The following is a 23,681-nucleotide window of genomic DNA, read 5'->3' on the forward strand; positions in this document are numbered from 1 at the left end:
TATATATGAATTTATACTTTTAATATATATGATACTTTGAATGAGAACATATTAATGATAGCTTTATATATATATATATATATATATATATATATATATATATTATATATATATATATATAATTGTGATTATTAAAGAAAAAATATACAATGACAAATAAAAAAAAAAGTTACAGTTAATAAAGTGTAAATATATTTTTTTTTTAAATTGTGTTGCCTTTATCTACCGATTATTGTCATAGATATTGTAAGGTAAAATACAACACGTATTTAGCTTTGAAATGAAGAATGTTCACAAATCTATTCAATATAATAAATAAAAAAAATTGACTGTAAGAATGTTTTTTTAGTGTACTCAATAAATTGAAAACTAAAAAAAGTAAAAATAAAAAATAACTTTTATTAGATAAAATCATATCTTATTATTTATTTAATATTTTTTCAAAAATAAAAGAGATTAAAACAGAAAACCACTGATGCAAATCTCTTAAATAAAAATTCTTTTAAAATCAAATCAATAGAAAAATGAATTAAATAAATTAAATAATTCGATCAAATGATTTTTTCTTTAAAAATTAATTTAATACATTCCACAAACAAACACTTCTATTCATAATCGTTCATCTCAATAATAAATTAATAATTAGATGTGACAAACAGATAAATTTCAATGAGATAATAACATATTTGATAAGAATACTTTATCAATATATTTTAATTTATTAAAAATATTTTAAAAATTCAATCCATCATACTATACTGAGTCAAAATATATTTATTTATTTTTTTAAAAAAATATATATCTAATCTATCTATCCACAATTATATCATTTTCAGAATTAAATAAATTTATTTAAAAACATTATCTTCTTTCCTGTAATATCATCTCATCAATGAACCATTAAAATAATATGCACGAGGATCTAAATTAAATATCTGTGCAAACGTTGTAAAATAAAAATAAATTATTGTTAATGGCCATCTTAATATCCTATTAGCACGCTTTTCTCTCTCCGTATGTATTTTAGAGCATTCACTGTTCCGTTCCAAAGTGTCACATATTATATCCTCATATCATATATCATATATCATATATTATATCTTATATTATATATATTACTATAGTTATAATTATATTAATATATTACTATGTATATAAACCAAGGAAAGGAATTTATCAAACTCTGTGGCGATACCCAGAACAGAATTTAACGAGCAAGAGTGAGTGAAGGAAAAAGATTGGAAGAAGAAGAGACGAAGCAGAAGGAAAAATCAGAAAACCCTAATTGGAGGATGTGATGTATTATTGCATGATCGATGGGAAAACCCTAGATTCGGAAGAGTAGGGGGCGCAATCGACGAAGACGTAGATGCTTGTTGTCGTTGGAGTATCGTGGGATCTGAATTGGTTCCTGCAACTGTTGCTCTCCGTCATCGTCGTCGCCGTCGGGGTCCACATTTTCGTCAAGACCACCGCATCCAAATACTTCGAGGTCGACGCTAATTTCGAAGGGGATCACCACCACCACCACCACCACCAACACGCCCTCGCCGACGCAATGCCCGGCGTTCTCGCCCCCGCCCCCGCCGCAGCCGATCCTCTCTGCGCCGTCTGCGCCACGCGCGCCACCAAGAAGTGCTCGCGCTGCAAGGCTGTTCGCTATTGGTATGCTACCGTTTTTCGATCATCAATGCTATCGTTAATTGATTAATTAATTAATTAATTAATTAATTTTTGTGTTAGTTTTGGTTGTTACTTGTTAGTTAATTGAGTTTGTTTCGTGGTGTTAAATGAATACAAGGTTTGGTAAGGAAATTGATGACTTTATTTATTTATTTGTTTGAAGAAATTTGGTAGGAAATAGGAGTAGTATTATATTCTGTTTGGATACAAGTTTAAAAATGCTTTTTGAGAGTTTCTTTATTGAAAGAGGTTATATATTTTTCGGTAAAGAATTTTTTGAAAACTCTTTTAAGCTTTTATTCAAGAGACTCTTAGTGTTTGTGTTTGAATGGGAAAGGAGGGAAAGTGGATGAATTTAATTTACATGTGCGTGTGGATATTGTTTTGCAGCTCACAGGAATGCCAGCAGTCGCATTGGAAGTCTGGGCATAAGACCGTATGTAAGGATTTTCATGACGCCAGTGTAAGAAGCTCGGCACAGAATGGGGTAGTTAATAGTGGGTTTAAGACTTCTGCTGCTGGGGGTAAAAGCTCGTCGTTGATTGCATTGATACCTGGTTGTGGAGAAGTTTCCAGGCCAATCAAGAAGCTGCCTAAAGATGTAATTATTTTCTTTTCTGGAAGTGTTGATATATTCATGTTATGTTATCTGCTTTGCTTACTGTGTTAGTGAAAGGGAAGGGGTAACTTTGAGGTGGTAGGTTTTGTTGCCTTGTGATGATGTGCGAAAAAGTGTGTACCTTATTTAAGAAAACTGTTACTGTTAGGGAAAAAAAGTAAAATACTAATAGGTGTGACTCTTTTGCGTTAGTCTTCCATATCAAGTAACAAGAATATAAGATTATGATCTTCAATTAGAAAAAAATCCTGAGCTACTTGCTGCACAGGGGCCTGAAGATTAAAGAAATTGCTAGTTTAATTACTATCCCCTTTAGCTTCATGATAGGAATGTTATATTATTGGCCTTTTAGATTTTTTCTGTTATAATCAATAAGGTACCAAAGGTGTTCCTCCCATGAACTTTGTGAGCACCAGTGGTGTGTTCTTGATTTGTTATTTTGTGGGGGTCTTAGACCTTTGGTATATGGAGATTATGTTGTAGTGTCATGCTCTTTACTCAAGCGACAGCTCCTTGATCAGCACTACATGCTGACCCCTCCTGGAACCCTGCCTCAGTGCCTCTGACCTTATTTTTACATGCTTTGTCTTGTTCAGGTTCTTTTTCCTTACAATGAATTTGTCAAGTTGTTTAATTGGGACAAACCAGGATTTCCACCATGTGGACTCTTGAATTGTGGAAACAGGTTTTCCCTTTTTCGTGACTGAGCTTCTGCTTTTTTGCACTTATTGTGATAATTGTGATTAGAGGAAACAGGAAGTAATTTACATTTGCTATAATTTTTGCAGTTGCTTCGCAAATGTGGTTCTCCAGTGTCTCTCATTCACTAGGCCACTTGTTGCCTACTTGTTAGAGAAGGGCCACCGCCGAGAATGTAATATCATAACTCAGACCTTTTTATTGCTGGATGTCAACTATTCCTCTTGCTTATGTAGTTGTTGGTTCTTCAGGCAGTTGTAATGATTGGTGCTTTCTATGTGAATTTGAAAACCATGTTGAAAGAACAAGGCTAAGTTCACAGCCATTTTCTCCGATGAATATTCTCTCTCGTTTGCCTAATATTGGTGGTACATTGGGATATGGAAGACAAGAGGATGCTCATGAATTCATGAGGTTTGTTTCTTATTGCAACATTATCATTTTACTTTTTGTGGTGAAATTGTTCATTGACTATTTGGAATGATATCTAGATCTTAAATTTTGTTTGGTAAGATAGGAAGGTAATTTTTTTTTTGTATACTTTTTTTTTTGTAGTTTTTCCATTGATGCTATGCAATCTGTTTGCCTTGATGAGTTTGGTGGAGAAAAGGCTGTCCCTACTAACCTTCAGGAGACAACTCTTATTCAACACATATTTGGTGGCCGCCTTCAATCTGAGGTTAGACATTTAATCAGCCGAAATAAACATTTCTTGCTAGAAGGGATGCCTTTCTATTGAAGACTAATTATTATGTTGGCATGGGATTATTAAGTGAAATTTGCTGTGTTTTTCCCCCTGTATATGAACTTAAGAAGTTAGTCTAGGCTAAGGGCTAAGACTCCATATTGGTGTGGAGCTCTATTTTAGGTTGGACTTTGAAGAGTAATCAAATACCCTATTCGTTTTTTATTATCAAGAACAATTTAATGTTTTTAGAAATAATAAATAGTCGTAATACCTGTTTGAATGAATGTTTCTGGTGTTAACATTCTAAAACAGTTATAAGGATACATGTGTCAGAAACAAGAAAGCAATAACAGTTTGTTTATTTAGTTTATGGTTTGGAAGCAGTAACAAGCATGAAGAAATTGATTTCAAGTGCTGCTTTTGTAACAAAATAATTATCCAAACAATTTTGTAACAACTTTTTGTTCTTCAAAACTGTTTTCAAGTGCTGCTTTTACAGAATTGATTTCAAAATCAATAAAAAAAAAAAAAAACTAAATCAAACATGGATATGTCCCATAGTCTCTAGTTTGAAATTTCTTGTTCTCTTTTCATCAACACAAACCTTGTCTCTTTTTATACATAGCTAGTGTTTGGAGAAATTGGCTTAGTGTCTGTTTTTTGTTTTTCAACCTTCCATGATTGAAAAACTTAACTTTTGAGCTTATTGTTCAATATGCAATCATTATGACAATGCAGTGGTACTTGCTGCTATTCCCATTTCCCACGAGTGTGTGTGTGTGTGATAGTGATATGACTAATACTTTTAAAGATAATTGCACTGCAGCACTTTAATGGAAGAAGCCTTTTCTGTTTACTAGGAAATAACACATTAACACCTTTATAAAATGTCATGAATGTTTTTTGTTGTTATTTTGATACTGACATGGATATGTCTGTCTTATTATTTTCTTTTTGCTTCTGAAACTAAATAGGTGATTTGCACAAAATGTGATAAGATTTCAAATCAGTATGAACATATGATGGACTTGACAGTTGAAATTCATGGAGATGCTGTCTCCTTGGAGGAATGTCTAGATCAGTTTACTGCCAGGGAGCGGCTTGATGGGGAAAATAAGTATAAATGTGAGGGGTAAGGTTACCTTTCCTTTTGAAAGATACTTATTGCATAACAAGGTTTATTATCACATTGCATATTATTTCTTGTCACTGATGTCATCCTTTAAAAATAATATTTGATTATAATCACTGTTTTTGTAGTTTGATTAATTGAATATAGAGGATAGCACGAGGATTTTATTATTTTATATTATGAACTGAAATAGAAGTTAGCCTCCCTCCCTCTAGCTCTAGGCAGAAAATTATGTCCACAAAGATGTTCTGTAGTAGTGAACCATGAATTGTAACAATGTAATAATGTTGCTAACTTAAAAACTCAATTAAAAAATTGTGCTGGGAGGCTCTCTATAAAAATTATGTATGTCCCAAATAGAATCTTTTTGTATAGACCACTGTCCCCATACAAATGATACAAATTGTTAATTATTACTATACAATCATTTATTTGATTCAAATTTAATTATATGTTATGACTACAAGTTTGGGTCACGGTCAACTGCTTTCTTGGTTTAGCTTTTATTAAAGAATTTGGAATGTGATCATATGATGTGTCCTGTCAAATCATGATGCTTAAGTTGATGCGTGGCAATAGGTTTGTAGTTTTCTGGCTATAGCAAAATTTCTTTTGCTCAAGAATTAGCCATAAAATTTATCCCTAATTTAGCTGTTGTTGCTTTTATTTCAGTTTTCTCATTCAGTTTTGTTTCCTGTTTAAATACAGGCTTGTGATTTTATTTTATTTTTTTAGTTTTGAGGTGTGTATTTTTATTACTGAGATGTAAAATTTGGTAAAATTTTCATAAATAAGGAATCTGTCAATGGTGGAAAGTGGTTTTGCCAATGAAAATAGAATTCAAACATTTGCTTTTGATAGTATTCTCACTTTTAGGCAGATCCTGTTCCTAAACAAGTTTTGCCGCTGCTTGTCAGGTGCAAGGATTATGTCAAGGCATGGAAACGCCTTACTGTGAAATGTGCTCCAAACATTCTTACAATTGCCTTGAAAAGATTTCAGGTCTGAGTAATTTGATCTAGACTACCTGGCTTAGTTGTTAGGTGCTATAAGTTGTTTAAACTTTAGACATCAGTTGTATCGTTCCTAGTACTTTCCCATCCTGTGCTTCATATGATATGAATTACATGCAAGTTAATTTAGCATGATTATATACCATATTTAAGCACATTAATTTTTATTCCCACTAGTATATAAAAGCATGAAAGACTTGTATTTATTGTGAACTATTCTTTTCATGTTTTCTTATTTTTTGTGGTGTTTTGTACATGCAGAGTGGGAGGTTTGGAAAACTTAACAAGAGAATAGCCTTCCCTGAGACTTTAAATCTTAGTCCTTACATAAGTGAAACTGGAGATGGATCTGATATTTATAAGTTATACGCTGTTGTAGTACATATTGATATGCTAAATGCTTCATTTTTTGGTCATTACATCTGCTACATCAAGGATTTTGGGGGAAACTGGTATAGGATTGATGACTTGAAGGTAGATTTCTTTGTTTCCTTATCTAAGTTGGAATATTTTTCTTTTTGGTCACTAAATACCCTGTATAATGTGCTTGAACGGTTAGTATCTTCATTTGTGTTGCATTACATTTCTCAGGTTATGACTGTGGAGTTGGAAGAGGTACTTTCTCAGGGAGCATACATGCTCTTGTACAGCAGGTATTCTTGTGATTATGTGTTAAAGAGGCTAATGCTCTCTTTCTCTCAGACTAATAATTCCAGAGTATTTGTGCTTCCTATTTTCATTTCTGCTGCCTGAATGATGCTGCCCTTTGAAATTAGGCTAACCTGTTTTTGTCAGATAGAACATCTGTTCGGCTAAATTAACATTGAACCCTATCTTTACATTTGATGGTTTAGGTTTATTCTTTATGATCCATTAAATTGGCCTTGGGCTTGATTTTTCTGTTAGGAAAATAATAACCCTAATCTTGTGAGTCTAATTTTAGTTATTTTCCCATATAGCTGGTTCTGTTAACATCATCTCAGGTTGTGCTAGTGAGTACTAATTTGAGCCTTTGTTAGGTGGTTTTGATTACAACTACTTCTGTATTCTATTATAAGCAAAATAAACTAGTTTTATGCATATTAAAAAGTTAGTTATATGCATTAAATTTTTATACTTACATAAAATTTTTCCTACATTGTCTTTGTTATAAATGGCAAAAGTAATGCAGCTGAAAGAAAGGTTATGCATTAAAGGATGAATATTTTAGGGAAATCTCATTAAATGAGACAAAAGTAGTTGAAATTTGCTTATATTTAAGAACAAGAAATGTATGTTTTTTTTGCTTATAATAGAGAGCAGAGGTAGTAACATGATATGTATTAGATTGTTTGGTCTTTTGAATCAAGGAACAGGCCAGCTGTTACAACACCAGCTCAACCTTTTTATATGGAGTAACTTATCAAATCACTCCCTGAAATTACTATCAGTCTATCAGCAATCTTTTTAGTTCCTGAAATTGTGGAAGAAAAAAAAAGTCCCTCACATTGACATCTAGAGATAATTTAAGCACCTGATGTTAGGATCCATCAATTTGATCCCTGGCTTTGTAATTATCCGTTAATTTGGGCCCTGATTTTAATGTGCATAAGTCAATTTGGTCCCTGATGTCTGGGACCAAATTGACTGGTGGTTGTCAAATTCAAGGAACAAATGGATTGATGTGTTAATGTTAGGGACAAAATTGACCGATGATGTAATTTTCTTATTTATAATATATAAGGACCGGATTGATTTTGGTGTGAATTTCATATGTTTACTCATTTTGTATACATCACTGTGGAAAGATTATGTTCTGGTCTTGTTTGTTTGTTAAGCTTCATCGTTCATTGTGCTCTATGTCATAGCCTTTTCTTTGGTTTACATGGGCAACCTTATGCCTTGGTGATATATTCAGTTTTATGTAGTTTGCTTAGATAATTTAATATTGGTGTTTAGTTTTGCATTCCTGATTTCTGGGTGAAATCCCAAACCTTGAAACTTTGAAGTTGGTTTGCACCTATTGAAAACTCTGGTTATTTGAACCTTTGACCTATCTTTATGATGTTTGATGAGGAATGGTTCCACAAATTCCAATAATTGAAGATGTGGTAAATGCATGTAACTTTTTTGAACTGTAATATTTGTCAATTTCTTTGTAAGAAAAGTACTGAAGAATTGCTCTATTTGATCCTGTACAGGTGTAGTGCCCGGCCATCAGGCCTTCAAAATCAAACTAATGAATCTTCTGGCATAGCAGAAGTGCAAACAACAGAAGTGGAAGTGGAGCCCGGACAAACTGAACGAGATGAATGCATCTCAAATATGAAGACTTTGACTCATAGTAGAGGTTCTGAGGTTTTGCCATCTTATATTTGTCCAGAATCGAAAGTTTCTTCCAGCAGCCATGCTGGATTGAACTCACAAGCCAAAAGTGAGCAGCCTGAGGGTATGGACATGATGGATGTTGATTCAAATGGCATTGCAAATGAGATTTCTTGTAGTGCTGTTGAATCATCTTATGTGCCTATTTCTCAAACCGTCAGAGATTTGGGGGACGTTGATATGAGCAGGTCTTTAGAAGAGACTACCGGCTGCAAGGAAGAGCAAGATAATAGCAATATGGCTAGATATGGTTCTTCTCCGGGTTTACCAAATGACTCAACCTTTGATAAACATTCTTCTATTTCAAGGGATTATCAAAACATGGAAGGTTCCGAACGTATTGATGTGGTTAAATGCAAGTTGATTACTGCTAAAGATAATGCATATTATGGTAATGGATATGTCAGTGCAAACAAGTCCGCTATACCAGTTGAAGATGCTGGCACACGATTTTCTGGTGTTGGTTCTTTTCCCACTGAAAATGACAGAGAAAATGGAATCAAGAAAATGGAAATATCAGCTGACATCTAGGTGCAGCTATTTTTGTTATTTCTTCATATCATTTAATTATCCCATCATCGAAAAAGGTGGTGAGTTGGGAAATTTTTTTCCGGGGTTTCATTATTTGTAGGAACCTTGGATCTTATTTGTAACATTTCTAGATGGATTTCCTAATTTAATTTTACTGATAGAATATAACCCCCTTTGTTCTTGTTTCCTTCTGGTCTTTGTACATAACAATAAAATGATTCTTTTAAGTTGTCGGGGACCTCCATGTTCGAGATATATGTGGCTTGATTATGTTGAAAAATAATAATTTTAACCAAAGACAGACGAACAGAAATAAATTCATTATTAGTTATTGATCGCACTCAAATTTTGAACGAGCATAAGGAAATGGTAACTTAACCGTGCATCTACTGTCATGTCATATTGAGGCCAATGAACTAGATTTGGTCCGGTAACTTGTCTATATTCCATAGAGGAGGTTCACAAGAGCTTTTTTCTACTTTTTGGTAAAGAGGCAAATTAAACCTAATGAGACTGTAGTGTATCATGCATGCACTAGGACCTTAGCGGCTTTTGCGAGTGAGAGCATCTGGTTGAGCTTAAAGCACACGAGGAGCAAGAAAAGAAAAAGGTCACAATTAACGGCTTTTGCTTTTCAACATTTGCCCTCACTCACCTCACTAATCTAATCCTTTTAGTTTTGTTGTAATAAAAAATACTTGTCTTGTGTATGGGGCTTGAGCATTGACTTGTAGACATGGAAGAGAGCAAAGCAAAAGAAGACAAAAGATTCCTTAACGAGGAGCCAAAAGGAAGCAAGAATAGAGGGTTGCTTCTTGCTTTTAGCTCTAGGAAGGTCAGCCGAAAACCACACGAGTCCTTTTGACAAATCACATTGTTGAATGTTGATCCTCTCAGTGGTCCTTTCTCTTTCTTTTATGCAAGGTAAAATGATTAAATAATTGACCAGCAGTTTTTTGTTTGTGTGCTGTGCTGAGTGTACCCTTTTCATTTTTCAACCCGAATCCAAAGCATAGCTATGCTAAGTCAACGAGTTATGCTATCTAATCCAACGGCATAGACATGAACATGATCGAATTTTATGTTTTAACAGCAAGCCAAAGCCACACACGGGTGTGTGGCGTGTGCGTGTGCCTTGTCATCATCACATGATACTGCCACAAGTGTCAACCGTCCAATCCAACCAAAAGAGTTCCCCAGGAAGCTTCCTACCTCACTTCCTACTTGTTGGGCTCGCTTTCCCCTTTTACCCTTTTTCACTTTCTTCTGATTTCCTCCTCCAAAGTCCTTTTTAAACACAATATTGTGTTCTCCAACACACTCACTCACCACCGTGTCCCCCTGTTTCTTTCTTTCGTCTCCTATCCACTCAACATAGCAGCTGCTTCACTTCTATTTTCAGGTTTTTTTCTTACCTTGATTGGTTTTTGTTCTTGTGTGTGCTGTTTGCTCGTTACTCACGAGTTATTTAAATGAAACCCCTTCCAGTGAGTGTTTCTTCTTGAGTCACTGACTGTTTCTACTATTTTCATTATCTTTGCGTTGCGAGGGTTTCTACTAAAAGGGTTAGGAAAAGACGGAAATTGCTTTGCATTTTGATGTCTCGAGCTTCATGTTTGTGAGGCTACGAGGGTTATTTATTTATTTTGTGGGGGGAGGAGGGTTTGCCCCTTTAATTGGTTATCAAAATTCATGAATGACACTTGCAATTGTGGTTCTAAATCTACATGGGGTCGGGGAAAGTTTTGATCTTTTTGGAAGCAGATAAATTGACCTTTTGGGTTATTACTTATTAGTCAATTTTCCCACTTTCAAAGGCTATTCCAATCATAGAAATCAACTGATGTGAATGAAGACTTTCAAATCAATTTGTTGATAACATCTTTGCCCCTTTGATTGTTTATGCAGTTGTTTGCTCCCAATTACTGGTCAATGGAACATAGTTTGAAAAGAAAGTCCCCAGAGAGTGGTCACCATCCACTCTTGAACACCTTTTCTCTGGATGATCTCAATGAGGACCTCTTGGAAAGGGTACTTTCGTGGCTACCAACTTCCTCATTCTTTCGCCTCACATCTGTGTGCAAAAGATGGAAGTCAGCTTCTGCTTCAGCGAGTTTCAAGCTTGCCTGCTCACGTGTTCCTTCACGTGATCCTTGGTTTCTGATGGTTGCTCCCAGCCTCAACCAATCTGTTGTCTTTGACTCTGCTGAAAACAATTGGAAAAGACTCAACCATTTGCACCTTTCGTGCGAAGATTCTAGCATAAGCTGCATTCCTGTTGCAGCCTCTGGTGGCCTAGTTTGCTACCGCAAACACTCCGGCGACTTTGTTGTGTGCAACCCTGTGACTGGATCGTGTAGTGACCTCCCTCCATTGCATTTTGCCCCAGAAAATCAGCCTCTCAATGCTGTTGTGATGAGCACAACTTCCATGGATCAAGTCTCATACAGGATTGTGTTGGTCTTTGGCGAACTCCCGAATCTTTTGTTTAAAGTCTACAACTCGAGCTCTGGCTGTTGGGAGGGCGAGATTGCACTGAGGAGGAAGGTTAACGATGACGATGATAATTCCATGGATTGTGATTCATCTGATGACAATGTTGTGTACTTCCTTAGCAAGGCTGGAACTGTGGTGGCAAGTAGCATGCAGAGAAGCCCTTCTAAGCAATATTCGTCGGTTATTACTAACAAAGATGGTCATGAGATAGTTTATTTTCTGAGCTCCTCAGGGACTGTTGTTGCTTGCAATTTAACATACAAGTGCTTCTTTGAGTACCCCAGGTTGTTGCCTGTTTTCAGTGAGTACTCCATTGATATCGTGGAGTGTGGCGGGGAGATGCTGGTTGTTTTGTTATCAGAATTCTTGGAAAGCACAAGTCTTAGGGTGTGGAAATTCGACGAGGCTAACCGGTGCTGGCAGCAGATTGCTGCAATGCCTGCAGCTATGTCTCAAGAGTGGTATGGAAAGAAGGCTGATATTAACTGTGTTGGAGCCGGCGATCGGATATTTATATGCTTGAACTCCCCTGAGCTGTGTACTTATGTTCTGTGTGATTTGGTGAGCAACAAATGGACCGAGTTGCCGAAATGTTGCTTGAATGGAGAAGTCATGGAGTTCATGTCTGCCTTCTCTTTTGAGCCCAGGATAGAGGCTTCTGTATGACACTGAAGTGAAGTGCCCCAGCCTGGTATCTTGATTTTGGTTATCATCCTTATTTGTGTTGTGTTAGCTTAAATTTTCTTCCCACTTGTATTTGTGATGCAAAATAGCTAGTGCTGATTTGTATGAAAATAGACATGGAAGCTCTAAGTCTAACCAAATGATTGATTGCTTGCTAACAGAGATATTGTAATTGTAATTCATTGCTTGTTAGATGTACACTGTTTACAGTGAATGGTATTATCAGTGAATGCACGGTTGATGATTCTTTTTCCTATGTTGGTGATAAATTGCTCAAATAATGAGCTTCCTCATGTCATTTATTTATTTATTTATTTTTTTAATGTTAACATCCATTTTAGACTTTTAGTCCTCTAAAGATATAGGTGATGTCAATTTGGTCTTTGGATGAAAGTTGACTTTAGTTCAGTTCTTCATTTATGCATAATGGTTATAAAATAATCCCTTTTGACATGGAAACACTTGGTTCAAGCATAAATGTCACGTGTGCTAGGGATCTTGTCTCCTTCTTTGTGATCTTGGTGAACTGCATTGTGGAGGAAGGTTCTCCCCACTCCATACTGCACTATTGAGATTTGGGTTACTTGAGATGCACTCTTAAGATTGGTATTGAAATAAAAGATACAGTTTCACCTTACTTCGTTCAATGTTGATTCATTTTGTAATGTTGATGCATTAAAAGCCACACAATTTTAGAAGAATCTATATTACAATGTGCCTTCACTCACGCCAATCATTTTGTAATGTTGATGCATTAAAAGCCACACAATTTTAGAAGAATCTATATTACAATGTGCCTTCACTCACGCCAACGTTGTACGTTTTGTCACGGATGGCAAATCATTCTCAGCTTGATGAAACTATAGGCTAATCTATTCCTCACGGTTCTTTTTAGTCTTGCCCTTAAATTTGATGTCATTACCGTTAAAAATGGGTAGGATTGGATTAACATGTCTAACATATATGGGTTCAAAAAGTAGTTCATCTCGTTTATAAGTTGGCTTGTCAAAAAATTTAAAATTAAAAAAGTAATTCAAAATATAAAAATAAAAATTATGTATATTAATATAATATAACATAAGCACTTTGTGCGTGTATTTTTTAAAATTAAAAAAAATTACTCAAATTAATTCACTTCTCCAACTATTTTTGGTTGGCTGCATTTTCAATGAAATAAAAATAATAGAAAAATTATAAAATAGTGAGTGACTTGTAATAGAGAATTGAGTAATTTAAGAGTAGTTATAGAAATAAAAATATTATAAAAAATGTGTACATTAAAAGGCTTTATTGTGTTTATATATTATTATAGATAAGCAAAAATATTATGAAAGAAAATAATTTTTTAAGTTCCTACTAATTACTAATATCTTTTTCACCTGTCCACTCAATGGATTGACTGTATTATTTCATTTAACACTTCTAATTGTTTTGTCTTCAATACTAACAGTAAAAAAATTGTCATGCATTTCTCCTCATAGTTCATCTTCAAAATTAAAAACCAGAAAATTACTTTTTTCATACCAAAATGTAGAGGTGTCGATTTGGAAAAGGTGGGTCAAAAAGGTATTGGGCCATTTTGGCTTTGGAGCCAAACTGGGTTGGTCGGGTCAATACTTTCTAGGCCTGAAACCTATCGAGCCCATTTGGTTCAGTATTTTTTTATTTATTTTCTTTGCAAAAATTAAATAAATTTAAATTAGTTAATTTGGTCCGACAGGTCTTGTCAGACTAGCCCAACTCACTTGTAAATATTGGCCTGAAAATAAAACTTGTAAAGCTTGAAATCTTTACCTCTTTTTTTTATACCTAATTTAAAAATAAAAAAGTTGCCCAACAAGTTGACCAGCTCTTATTTATGTCACAATAGTTTATTAATAATTTCTAATGTATTCACATGAATATTTCACAACTATTTGTTTAGAAATTTAACTCATCAAAGATTAAACAAACTATAAGATTTGATATTCTATACTTTGGCCTTTTATTAGTACTCACTTGTTCATTTCATTGGTTAGGAAGATATATTATGTGTTGGGATACAAACAAGTCTTCCATCGATAAAATAAGAGAATTTTATAAAACACAAGCATACTCTAATGATTGAAAAGCCTTTTGGATAATGACAAAAAGTAAAATTGTGAAGATTTAGGCACAAAACAGGCAATATCTCATCATTGTGGAGTATGCTTGTGTGATAACTTTACAAAAATAATCCTCATAAAATATTTTCTCAGACAAATATTATAAAATAACCTTGTCTCTGGTATCAGAGCATCAAGATGACCAAAAGCAAAACTGTGAGGACTTAAGGCCCAAAGCGGACAATATCTCATCATTGTAGAATTGTGTGAAATAACCTTATAAAAATAAACCTCATAAAATATTCCTTCAGACAAATACCATAAAATAACCCATCATTATGCAAGAGTGATTTGGTGTAGGTTGAGTGTTGCCTAACTGTGAGGGTTTAAGCACAAAACGGACAATATCTCATCATTGTGAAGTAAGTTTGTATGATAACCTTATAAAAATAATTCTCATAAAATATCCCCTCAAACAAATATCATAAAATAACCTCATCAGTGGTATTAGAGCCGTAAGATGACCAAAAACAAAATCGTGAGGACTTAGGCCCAAAGCGGACAATATCTTATCATTATGGAGTTGTGTGTGAAATAACCTTATAAAAATAACTCTCATAAAATATCCACTCAGACAAATACTATAAAATAACCCCATTATTATGCAAGAGTGATTTGGTGTAGGTTGAGTGTTGCCTAACCTAATCTTGTTCGGTTCAAGTATCAGGGCTTAAAAATAGTGAAAGCCTCATTTTTATACAATGCGAAATAAACCCAAACAAGAAGATAAGCACCATACATGTACTTTATGGATACTAATATACAAGAAGGTAAGCATTTTACAAGTCTTCAATGGATATTAATCTAATCATTAGAGTAGAAAATAAAAGTGTTTTTGAAATTTTTTTTAAAAATTCAAATTGAGTCGAATTGATTCATTTTATAAAAGTAGATTAGTTAATCGATCTATTTTTTATAAGGTGGATCAGTTTAATTTTTTTAAAATATGGATTGATTTTTTAAAAACTTGATAAGTTTGGTCATTTTACACCATATGGATCAATTTTTTAATATAATCGAAACAATTCACTTGGTAAAAATAGATCAGATAACTGAATTAATTCTGTAAATCGGTTCAGACTTTTTCTGAAAATAAATCAGATTTTTTTTTTATGTGGATCAGTTTAAATTTTTTGTACACTCCTACTAAAAAAGAAGAGACTAAAATACAAACAAAATTTTATAAATTTAAATAGTTGATAAATAATAGGGTCCCTTAACTATACCAATATTTGATTCTTAGTTCTTAGTTTTATGTATAAGAAAATTTTATTAGAATAAATTATACTCGATCTAGTGGAACAAAAAAAAAAAAAAAGTGACACTAAAATAAGTTTAATTTAGAATTCATTCATTATTTATTTATTAATGCAATAATCATTAACTCTATTTCTATATTTACTTTTTTTTTTTTTTGCTATCTATAAACTCTACAACAACAACAAAAAATGGTTTTTTAACCTATAATATAAACTTCACACCATCAGGCCTTTAAGCAACTTACTAACATAGAGTTTTATGTGAAAATAAATAAATAACTTTTAAATTAGGGTTAATCATAAATTTTATAAAATTAAAAAATTTTGAAAATTTAAAAATAAAGATATCAAAATTATGAATTTATATTATAGAGGAAACAAAAAATATAATTTAGTCTTAATTAAATTAATAGTACTCTCTCTAATCTAAAATGTAATTTAATTAAGATTAAATTATATTTTTGTTTCTATAATCTCTATTTTTAAATTCGTAATTTTAATTTCTTAATTTTATAAAAATTTACAATTTCAATCCTCTCATTAAATATTTGTTCATTGATCATTAAAATTATAATGTTTAATGTGACATAACATTGTATAAGTGGCATAATAATTAATATTTGATAATATTTAAATTAAATAATATTTTTAATTCTTATTTTTATCTTATTTTATCACTTTTATAAGATAAAATTAAAGACTAAAAATTATATTTAGTTTGAGTATTATTAAATGTTAATTATTATATCATCTACTGAATATAAAATTATGACCAATGTTATAGTTTTAATGATTAGTGGATAAATATTTAACGAGTGGACCAAAATTATAAATTTTATAAAATTGAAGACTAAAATTACGAATTTAAAAATAAAAAAAAATTAAAATTGTGATTTAATATTATAGAATAATCAAAAATATAATTTAATTTTTAATTAAAATGAGAAAATATATTTACCCACTTTGAAATCAATATAAGTTTACCACTGATTATAATATTTAATTGAAAATTTAAAAATTAATTTTACTTTTCTCCCTTAAAATTACACAATCTTACAATTATTTTCCTTCACAACATTTCTTTTCATATTTTTAAATTTTTTCAACATGTTAGTTGAAGATTCATATATTAATTAATCAATAATATAACAACATTTATTACTAACATAACATAATATAAGATACTATCATGATAATACGACACTAACATAAATTATGTGACAATGCCAGTTGTTAATTACCTTATATTTCTGTTAAAATAAATATCATTTCATCAAACATGTCCATAACAAGTTGTAAGAAAATATAATATAAATAAATAAATATTTTATAAATAAAAATATAATTTTTTATTTAATAATTTAGGAAATTAAAAAAATATTAGAAGTATATTTAAAATTAGGATTTAAAGATGCTGCACAATTTTACACGGTTACTCTATCATAAATTATTATAAATAATAAATTTCTTATTTTTTATAATAATTAATATTTTAATGTGAAGTATATATTATATATTTATTATATATAACTAAAATTTAAAATAATTATATATAAAAATAAATATTATATTTTAATATACAAATTATATTTAAATTGAATATAAATGAAAATTGCATGAATTGGTCCATTAACTTCATTTTATTATATAATAAATGAGGGAGTTATAATAATATCGGTGTAATTTTTGTTAAGTGTTACACTGCTCAATAACTTTATATTAAATACGAATTTTGTAAATTCAACTGTTAGATTGAAAGTTCACATTTAATATAAAATTATTGAGCAGTATAATACTTAGTAAAAATTATATCCGTGTAATTATAATCCCCTCATAATAAATTAACATTAAAAATTTAATTTTATTAAGTTTGACAGCAAGATATACAGCTGCATCCTAAGGAAGAAACAAACTTTTATGAGTGTGTTACGGTAAATGAGAATTCCCATCTTCCAAAGCACGAAAATATGAAACAAAAATAGTAGTTTTTGATCTAATATAGGTTTGAAAGTCATGTATTGTCAACACAAACATCCACTGTAATGTCACGGACTCGGTTTACAAACTCGGTTTACAACAAACAAACAGATCATGTGACTCGTAATGTGACCCTAGAGAATTCGTCGCTCGCTTTCCTAGAATACTTTTTATGTTCTTATCTAATTTATGAAATACTATATTAATAATAATTAAATATATCTATTTTATGTATATAAATTTTGAAGTTTTTTATTTTTAAAATTACTTTTAAATCACATATTCTCTTTCACTGTTTTTATTTTTATTTTTTATTTTATCATAAAATTTATTCTCCTTTTAAATAATAATTATTTTTTTTTACTAATCTTGTGAAAATAAAAAGTGTACGAATTAATATAATCATCAGAGCGAATGACGTGGCCAAAAAATATGGGAGATGTAATCGGTGGACTCGTTCGTAGTGGATTATCCCTTCTGGTTTCCCCTTGTCGAAGAAAATCTTTCTCCCCAAGATATAAAAGGATAAAAAAAACAAAAGAAGAAGAAGAACAACATCAAAGGAATTCTAAATTTTAAAGCTTTGAGGAGAAAATGGATTCAGAGGATTTGTTGAAACAAGAATTGGAGGAATTGCAGAAACAATTGGGGAAGAAGCAGCAGTTTGAAGCCGCTGTTTCGTCCCTCAAATCCCTTCTCCAACCCATATACCCATCAGCTTCTCCTTCGCTTCGCAAATCCGTATGATATTCCAATTTCTCGTTATAATTTATTACTTGTTGTTGCTACAATGTAACTTTACAATGTTTCTAGGTTTGTTTATTTGAGTTTTGTTAGAAAGAACTGATTTTGATTTGCTTCGATTGATGATACGGTTGAATTTATAAAATACTTTTTTTTTATGAACTTTGCTTATATGATTTTATGGTGCCAATCATTGATTCAGCTGAAAAGTCTGTGGTTGGAGTCCTTCTAGTGATTTTCAATTGCAGGTCATGTCTAAACCCCTAGGAAGCACGAACAATTTCAATTAGTAGCCTTGTGATATCATATTCTTGTTGAATATTGTATAATATATGAACACTTTGAAGTCTTCCGACTTTTATATATATATATCACATTGTTTAGATAAATGCCTAAGTCAAGGTTTTAAAAGATGGTCTGTTGCCACAAGGTTTTTGGGGTCTCTGCACGCACATTGTGACCTTGATTGTGGCTGTATTAGTTGCATTTGTATGTAATTCTTTCATAACATCAACCATTGTGACAAAACTACAACTGCAACTATGAACACAGTTTAAAGACCTTTATCAATGATGACTCATACTCATTTTTTAACCGTGAATTCTCTTTTATGATTTAAATTTTTTATTTTAAACTAAATTTATGTGTTGTATTATATTCGTGTATTGTCTCATGATATTAAAAATCCCCCTTATGATTTGTATTGCATCTATGACATTTATTATTCCCGGGCTGTTTGGCTAGATAACCTTGTTGAGGGTTGTGGCATGCGTGACCTTTGAATGGGTTAACATTCCCTTTCTCTGAACTATGTTGTAAAAGAAAATGTTAGTTAAAGAGATAAAAGCCAAGAAATTGACTGTGTTGTTGCCGGTGTTGGCAGTTTTATTCGGTTATATGCCGAGTTGCTACGGTGTTGAGGACCAGGTATACAGCGCCAGGTTTCTGGAATGCTGGAATGGACCTTTTTGAGCAGGCTCATTTGCTTGTTTCTGAACCTTCTGAGAAGGAGCACTTGAAGGCTTGTATTGCTCTGGCCAGAGAACACTTGCATCTAGAAGACGACCCATCACAAGCTTCACAACCTGCAGATAATCAGGCAAACAGAGGTGATTTTCCTTTTAGAATAATTGTGTTTTTTTTTTTTTTTTTTCCCTTTTCTTGAGGTTGTTATTTACAGTTTTTCATGTTTATGTACATACCTTTCCAAGGTTTTGAATCATTTACCTTTTCTTATGTTTATCACATTTCGCATTGATTAAGGATATCTTTTTGAGGGGCACCTTACGGTTGATCCTGAACCACCACAGCCTCAATGGTTGGCTCAGTCAAACCTCTTGACAGCAGCTGCTACACTCTTCGCTGCTGAATCCTCTCAAGCTTCAGCAGCAAATGATACCACTCAAGAGGATGCCGCAAATATGCTTCAAGATCTTATAAATAGATTGGAAGAAGTTGTGCCGTTGGTATTTATTCAAACTCTTTTTATGTGCTTCTGCTAATCATTGTTTATCACAGTTTCAATTTTTCGCTCTTAAGTATCACCATGGGTTTAAATTTAGGTTTGGTTTCTGAAGTAGGATAAGTTTCAAGAAAGAGGCATAATGTGCCTAGTCATTGTTTGAACATAAGCAAAACCAGGCTATTGTAGATTCATTTGTGATCACTGACAAAATTATTTAGGCTCAATTTGGAACTTGACTATACCTAGGTGACTTTTAACAAGACTTTCTTCAGGTTGAATTCAAGAAACCAGCCTACTTGTAATTGGTTCAATAGAATACTTTTTCACAATAAATTAAGGAATCAATGCAAACAGCCCAAGTTGCAAGTATCAAGTTAACTTCTGTTTAAATCCTTATACATACTATTCCTTATCGGGGTCACTTTAATGGATCTGTTATTGATGTTAATGCATCATTTGGAGGGTAACTTGGTATAAACAATTTACTTGAACTCATTTTGTTACTTCCTTGGTCACAAAGTGGCTCTTTTCAACTTGTTTTTTGATTGATATATGTATTTTATCTATTATGAGCAGCCCTTCCCTTGTTACACTTTGCAAATTTGACTCAATGAAGACTAGCTGTAATTGTTTTTGTTTTTGGTTAGATGGTGGATGGAGGTGGTACTGTAGCTCCAAGAGTTCCTCCTGCTAGTAAAGAGGTTGTGGCAAAACTTCCGGTCATTACTCTCACAGAGGAAATCCTGGCTAATTTGGGTAAAGATGCTGAGTGTGCTATTTGCAGGGAGAACTTGGTTTTAAATGACAAAATGCAAGAGTTACCATGCAAGCACACATTCCACCCACCGTGTCTAAAGCCATGGCTGGTATTGTCCCTAACTCACCAGATCTATTGGAAATTTTATGTTCTCCTTTTGAAACCAATTTCATGCATTTTATACTATGGAATTCTAGAAGAAACAACATGATTAGATATAAAGTGTGTTCAATTTTATCCTTTATGCGGCAGGATGAGCACAATTCTTGTCCCATCTGTCGATATGAGCTGCAAACTGATGATCATGCCTATGAGAGCTGGAAGGAGCGTGAAAAGGAAGCTGAAGAAGAGAGGAAAGGTGCTGAAAATGCCATTCGAGGTGGTGAATACATGTATGTTTAAATGACCATTTAATGTACGATTAAATAATATATGGTTGGTCCTGTAACAATGGATATGAAATTTTCATTTGGTGAATAGTTGTGTATTCTTTAATCTTTATTATTTCAAGCTAAAGAGCCGTCTCAAGTTTTTAGTGTTGTTCAAGGGTTTAACAATAGTTCATAAACTGCACCCAATTAGCCATTTAGGTTATAACTAAAATCAAAGCTAAAATGAAAATTTGTAATGATAGAAAAACCCATCATTGGAGAGTGGTAAACATGACACTGAAGGTGGGTTCACGTTTTACTAATCCGTAGTTGGTGTTAAGAGAATTAGGGAGTACAAATCTTATGCATCATTTTTGGAAATATCTAAAAAACTTCTCATATTTTGAGGGACGAATAATAATGTAATTGACAATTTCACTAAACTAACCGGATAACCAATAAGGTTGCAGGTGTTGACTAACCCCAGCCAATAGTCATTGATTATTTTTCAGTAGAATGAATGATGCTCAAGGCACGGAGTATTCATGCTCCAAAATGCTAAAACTTTAATTTAGTCCTTTATAATATTTTAAAATTTTAATTTAGTCTTATTTTAATTTTTGAGTTCAATTTAGTCTCATTTATCAAAAATATTAATAATGTTTGCCTTTTGTCTAAAATCCATTTAGAAGTGTCCATGTGATTGAGAATCACAAACGTGATTAAGAATTTTTACTTAACAGATTTTTTTTATATGATTCATACCGTAAGAATCACGAGTGTGATTAAGAATCACGGGTGTTCTCACGGCTCTTAAACAGCATTTGGTGAGAAATTTAGATAGAAGACAAACATTGTTAGTATTTTTGATAAGACTAAATTGAACCCAAAAATTAAAATAGAACTAAATTAAAATTTTAAAATATTATAAGAGACCAAATTAAGGTTTTAGTCAATAACAAATTGTATATGATACATTATTTGATTTAAACCGGTTAAGTTCGATTTAGTAAATGATTTGATTAGTTAATCTAATTCAGACTAACTAATTAAAAGATCAATTGAATAATTGTTGTGTATATATTTTTCTCCAAGAGTATCTTAAATAGGTCCAATGTGAATAGTCCTATGTAAAAAGCCCAAGATGGTCTTAAATAATAAAAGTAATTTGTTTGTATATTTAATAATTATAAAAATTAAACATATCAAAATAAACTCCTGTATGTTGAGATTTTTGCCATTAAAGTAGGTTTTTACATCCTACACCTTTTGTGAAAGTTATTGAGGACACACCTTTTGTGTTGTCTCTCACCGAATCTGAGCCTATGATGTCAATATTACACCAATAAATGGCTAAATATGTCAAAATAGAAGATAACCTCACCGAACAAGCTTCGATGCCCCTACCCTAGATAGGACCAGACTTATTTAATGGCAAAGCGGTCAAAATGACATCAACATGAACAATGTTATAAAATATCAAACCCGTCTATCATTTAATGATGAAATCAGAGAATTATTTATTAAACCGGTATAAAATTGGTTTATATTAAAATTTTAAAAATAAGATAATTAACATAATTTAAGATTAAAAATAATATATATAATATTTTTATAACACTTAATATACAATATATGTTTAGTTAGTGGTAAATCAACATTAAAAACTATGTCAACCCGAAGGTACTAGGTTTAAATTTCAGTTAGTGCCTAATATTTTGTTATTATTTTTTATTATTTGAAAGAAATTGTATATGTATAGTATATTTGTATCATATGATACGCTCTTTCTGATTAATTTACATTCGAGGTTCTGTTATATCAAAATGCATGTTTTAAATTTTTGTATCATTTAACATACAATATATGCTTAACCTAACGATAAATCAACACTATTTTAACTTGAAGGTACTCGCCTATACACACACAAATATATATATATATATATATATATATATATATATATATATATATATATATATATATTATAATTTATATATTTGGGTTTGTATGTTATATATGATAAAGTTTTACTTCTATATAATAATTTTTTAATATTTAAATCATATTATAATTAAAAATAAAAACAAATATAAATTAGATTTAGGATTTATAATAAAATAAATAATTTTTTTATACTAAATTATCCTTAGCTATTATTGATTTCTTAAAAAATATTTAAAATCAATTTAAAAATAATGATAAAAGAGAATAGATTAAAAGATTATAGTTATACAGTTCCAAAAAAAAAAAAAACAACTCAACTACTCATAGAGATAAAATAAAGATAGTTTGAAATGGTTGTAAGAAAATTATTTTAGTTAAATTTAAGAATGTGAAATGCACATCGAATAAGAAAGAGGGGAATATTGAATACATTTAATTAAAAAATGTGATTTGAAATTGAAATATAAACCTATGACATAACCTTCATTATAAGTTTTTCTTTTACTGCATTTTAAATTATGAAAATAATCCTTTTATAATGTGAAAATAATTTTAATTATATATGTATATTATATTTACAAAGTCTTGAAAATTTAGTGGGAACAGTTGCCCCCACCCTATCATAAGTAGATCTTTAAATTCGTCTTTAATTTGAAATTGATTTGTATTATTTGTAAGATTTTGAATATGTATATATATTTGTATGATATAACATACTCTGCTGTGCTTGGTCTGGTGGTAAAGGTGTTTTACCTTAACTTGAGGGCTAAGGATTTACGTTAATATGGGGCGTTTTACTTTCAAGTCTCCTTATACCAAAACGCATGTTTTAAAATTTTCTTATTATTTTAAAATTATTTTTTCATAATAATCGACCAATTTAATCGAATCAATTTACATATGTTTTTGTATAATATTTTAATAAAAATTAAAGTTTCACTTTAATAATATGTATTTATATTTAACAAAGATCTAATTGGTCCAATATATTATGTGTAAATACATATTTCTGACGTAAAATTTCAATTCTGATTAAATAATAGTTTCTAACACATGATATTGTCCCTCTTTTAGCTAGTTAGTTTGAAAAGGATAAAACTTAAGTGTA

At 31.6% G+C, this 23,681-nt stretch overlaps 3 protein-coding genes across 3 annotated transcripts; all 3 read left to right on the plus strand.

Moving 5' to 3' along the window:
- Positions 1 to 1,143: 1,143 nt before the first annotated feature.
- Positions 1,144 to 8,916, plus strand: LOC109818082 (ubiquitin carboxyl-terminal hydrolase 18). The gene is made up of 11 exons (XM_020383482.3): positions 1,144 to 1,665; positions 2,074 to 2,284; positions 2,899 to 2,987; positions 3,091 to 3,176; positions 3,253 to 3,415; positions 3,557 to 3,680; positions 4,664 to 4,821; positions 5,739 to 5,823; positions 6,096 to 6,308; positions 6,426 to 6,487; positions 8,015 to 8,916. Exons 1-11 carry the CDS (start codon positions 1,370 to 1,372, stop codon positions 8,727 to 8,729), a joined length of 2,202 nt encoding a protein of 733 aa, XP_020239071.1. The 5' UTR covers positions 1,144 to 1,369; the 3' UTR covers positions 8,730 to 8,916.
- Positions 8,917 to 9,912: 996 nt separating this feature from the next.
- On the plus strand, positions 9,913 to 12,163 carry LOC109818079 (F-box only protein 13). Its single transcript, XM_020383477.3, has 2 exons — positions 9,913 to 10,131; positions 10,638 to 12,163. Exon 2 carries the CDS (start codon positions 10,662 to 10,664, stop codon positions 11,889 to 11,891), a length of 1,230 nt encoding a protein of 409 aa, XP_020239066.1. The 5' UTR covers positions 9,913 to 10,131; positions 10,638 to 10,661; the 3' UTR covers positions 11,892 to 12,163.
- Positions 12,164 to 17,807: 5,644 nt separating this feature from the next.
- On the plus strand, positions 17,808 to 20,732 carry AIP2 (RING/U-box superfamily protein). Its single transcript, XM_020383483.2, has 5 exons — positions 17,808 to 18,030; positions 18,917 to 19,142; positions 19,297 to 19,499; positions 20,146 to 20,364; positions 20,508 to 20,732. The coding sequence occupies exons 1-5, from the start codon at positions 17,884 to 17,886 to the stop codon at positions 20,655 to 20,657; spliced, it is 945 nt and encodes a 314-aa protein (XP_020239072.1). The 5' UTR covers positions 17,808 to 17,883; the 3' UTR covers positions 20,658 to 20,732.
- The last annotated feature ends 2,949 nt before the right edge of the window (positions 20,733 to 23,681 follow it).

Source organism: Cajanus cajan, chromosome 9 (assembly GCF_000230855.2).
Source record: "Cajanus cajan strain Asha chromosome 9, NIPB_CcT2T_4, whole genome shotgun sequence".
In the NCBI taxonomy this organism is placed as follows: domain Eukaryota; kingdom Viridiplantae; phylum Streptophyta; class Magnoliopsida; order Fabales; family Fabaceae; genus Cajanus; species Cajanus cajan.

Excerpts from the sequence above, each read along its gene's own strand:
- AIP2 (XM_020383483.2), top strand. The coding sequence starts at position 17,884 with ATGGATTCAGAGGATTTGTTGAAACAAGAATTGGAGGAATTGCAGAAA. Across the intron at positions 18,031-18,916 it reads CTCCTTCGCTTCGCAAATCC|TTTTATTCGGTTATATGCCG; the intron begins GTATGATATTCC and ends CGGTGTTGGCAG. Across the intron at positions 19,500-20,145 it reads TGGAAGAAGTTGTGCCGTTG|ATGGTGGATGGAGGTGGTAC; the intron begins GTATTTATTCAA and ends GTTTTTGGTTAG.
- LOC109818079 (XM_020383477.3), top strand. The coding sequence starts at position 10,662 with ATGGAACATAGTTTGAAAAGAAAGTCCCCAGAGAGTGGTCACCATCCA.
- LOC109818082 (XM_020383482.3), top strand. The coding sequence starts at position 1,370 with ATGCTTGTTGTCGTTGGAGTATCGTGGGATCTGAATTGGTTCCTGCAA. Across the intron at positions 3,681-4,663 it reads GTGGCCGCCTTCAATCTGAG|GTGATTTGCACAAAATGTGA; the intron begins GTTAGACATTTA and ends GAAACTAAATAG. Across the intron at positions 4,822-5,738 it reads AATAAGTATAAATGTGAGGG|GTGCAAGGATTATGTCAAGG; the intron begins GTAAGGTTACCT and ends GCTGCTTGTCAG.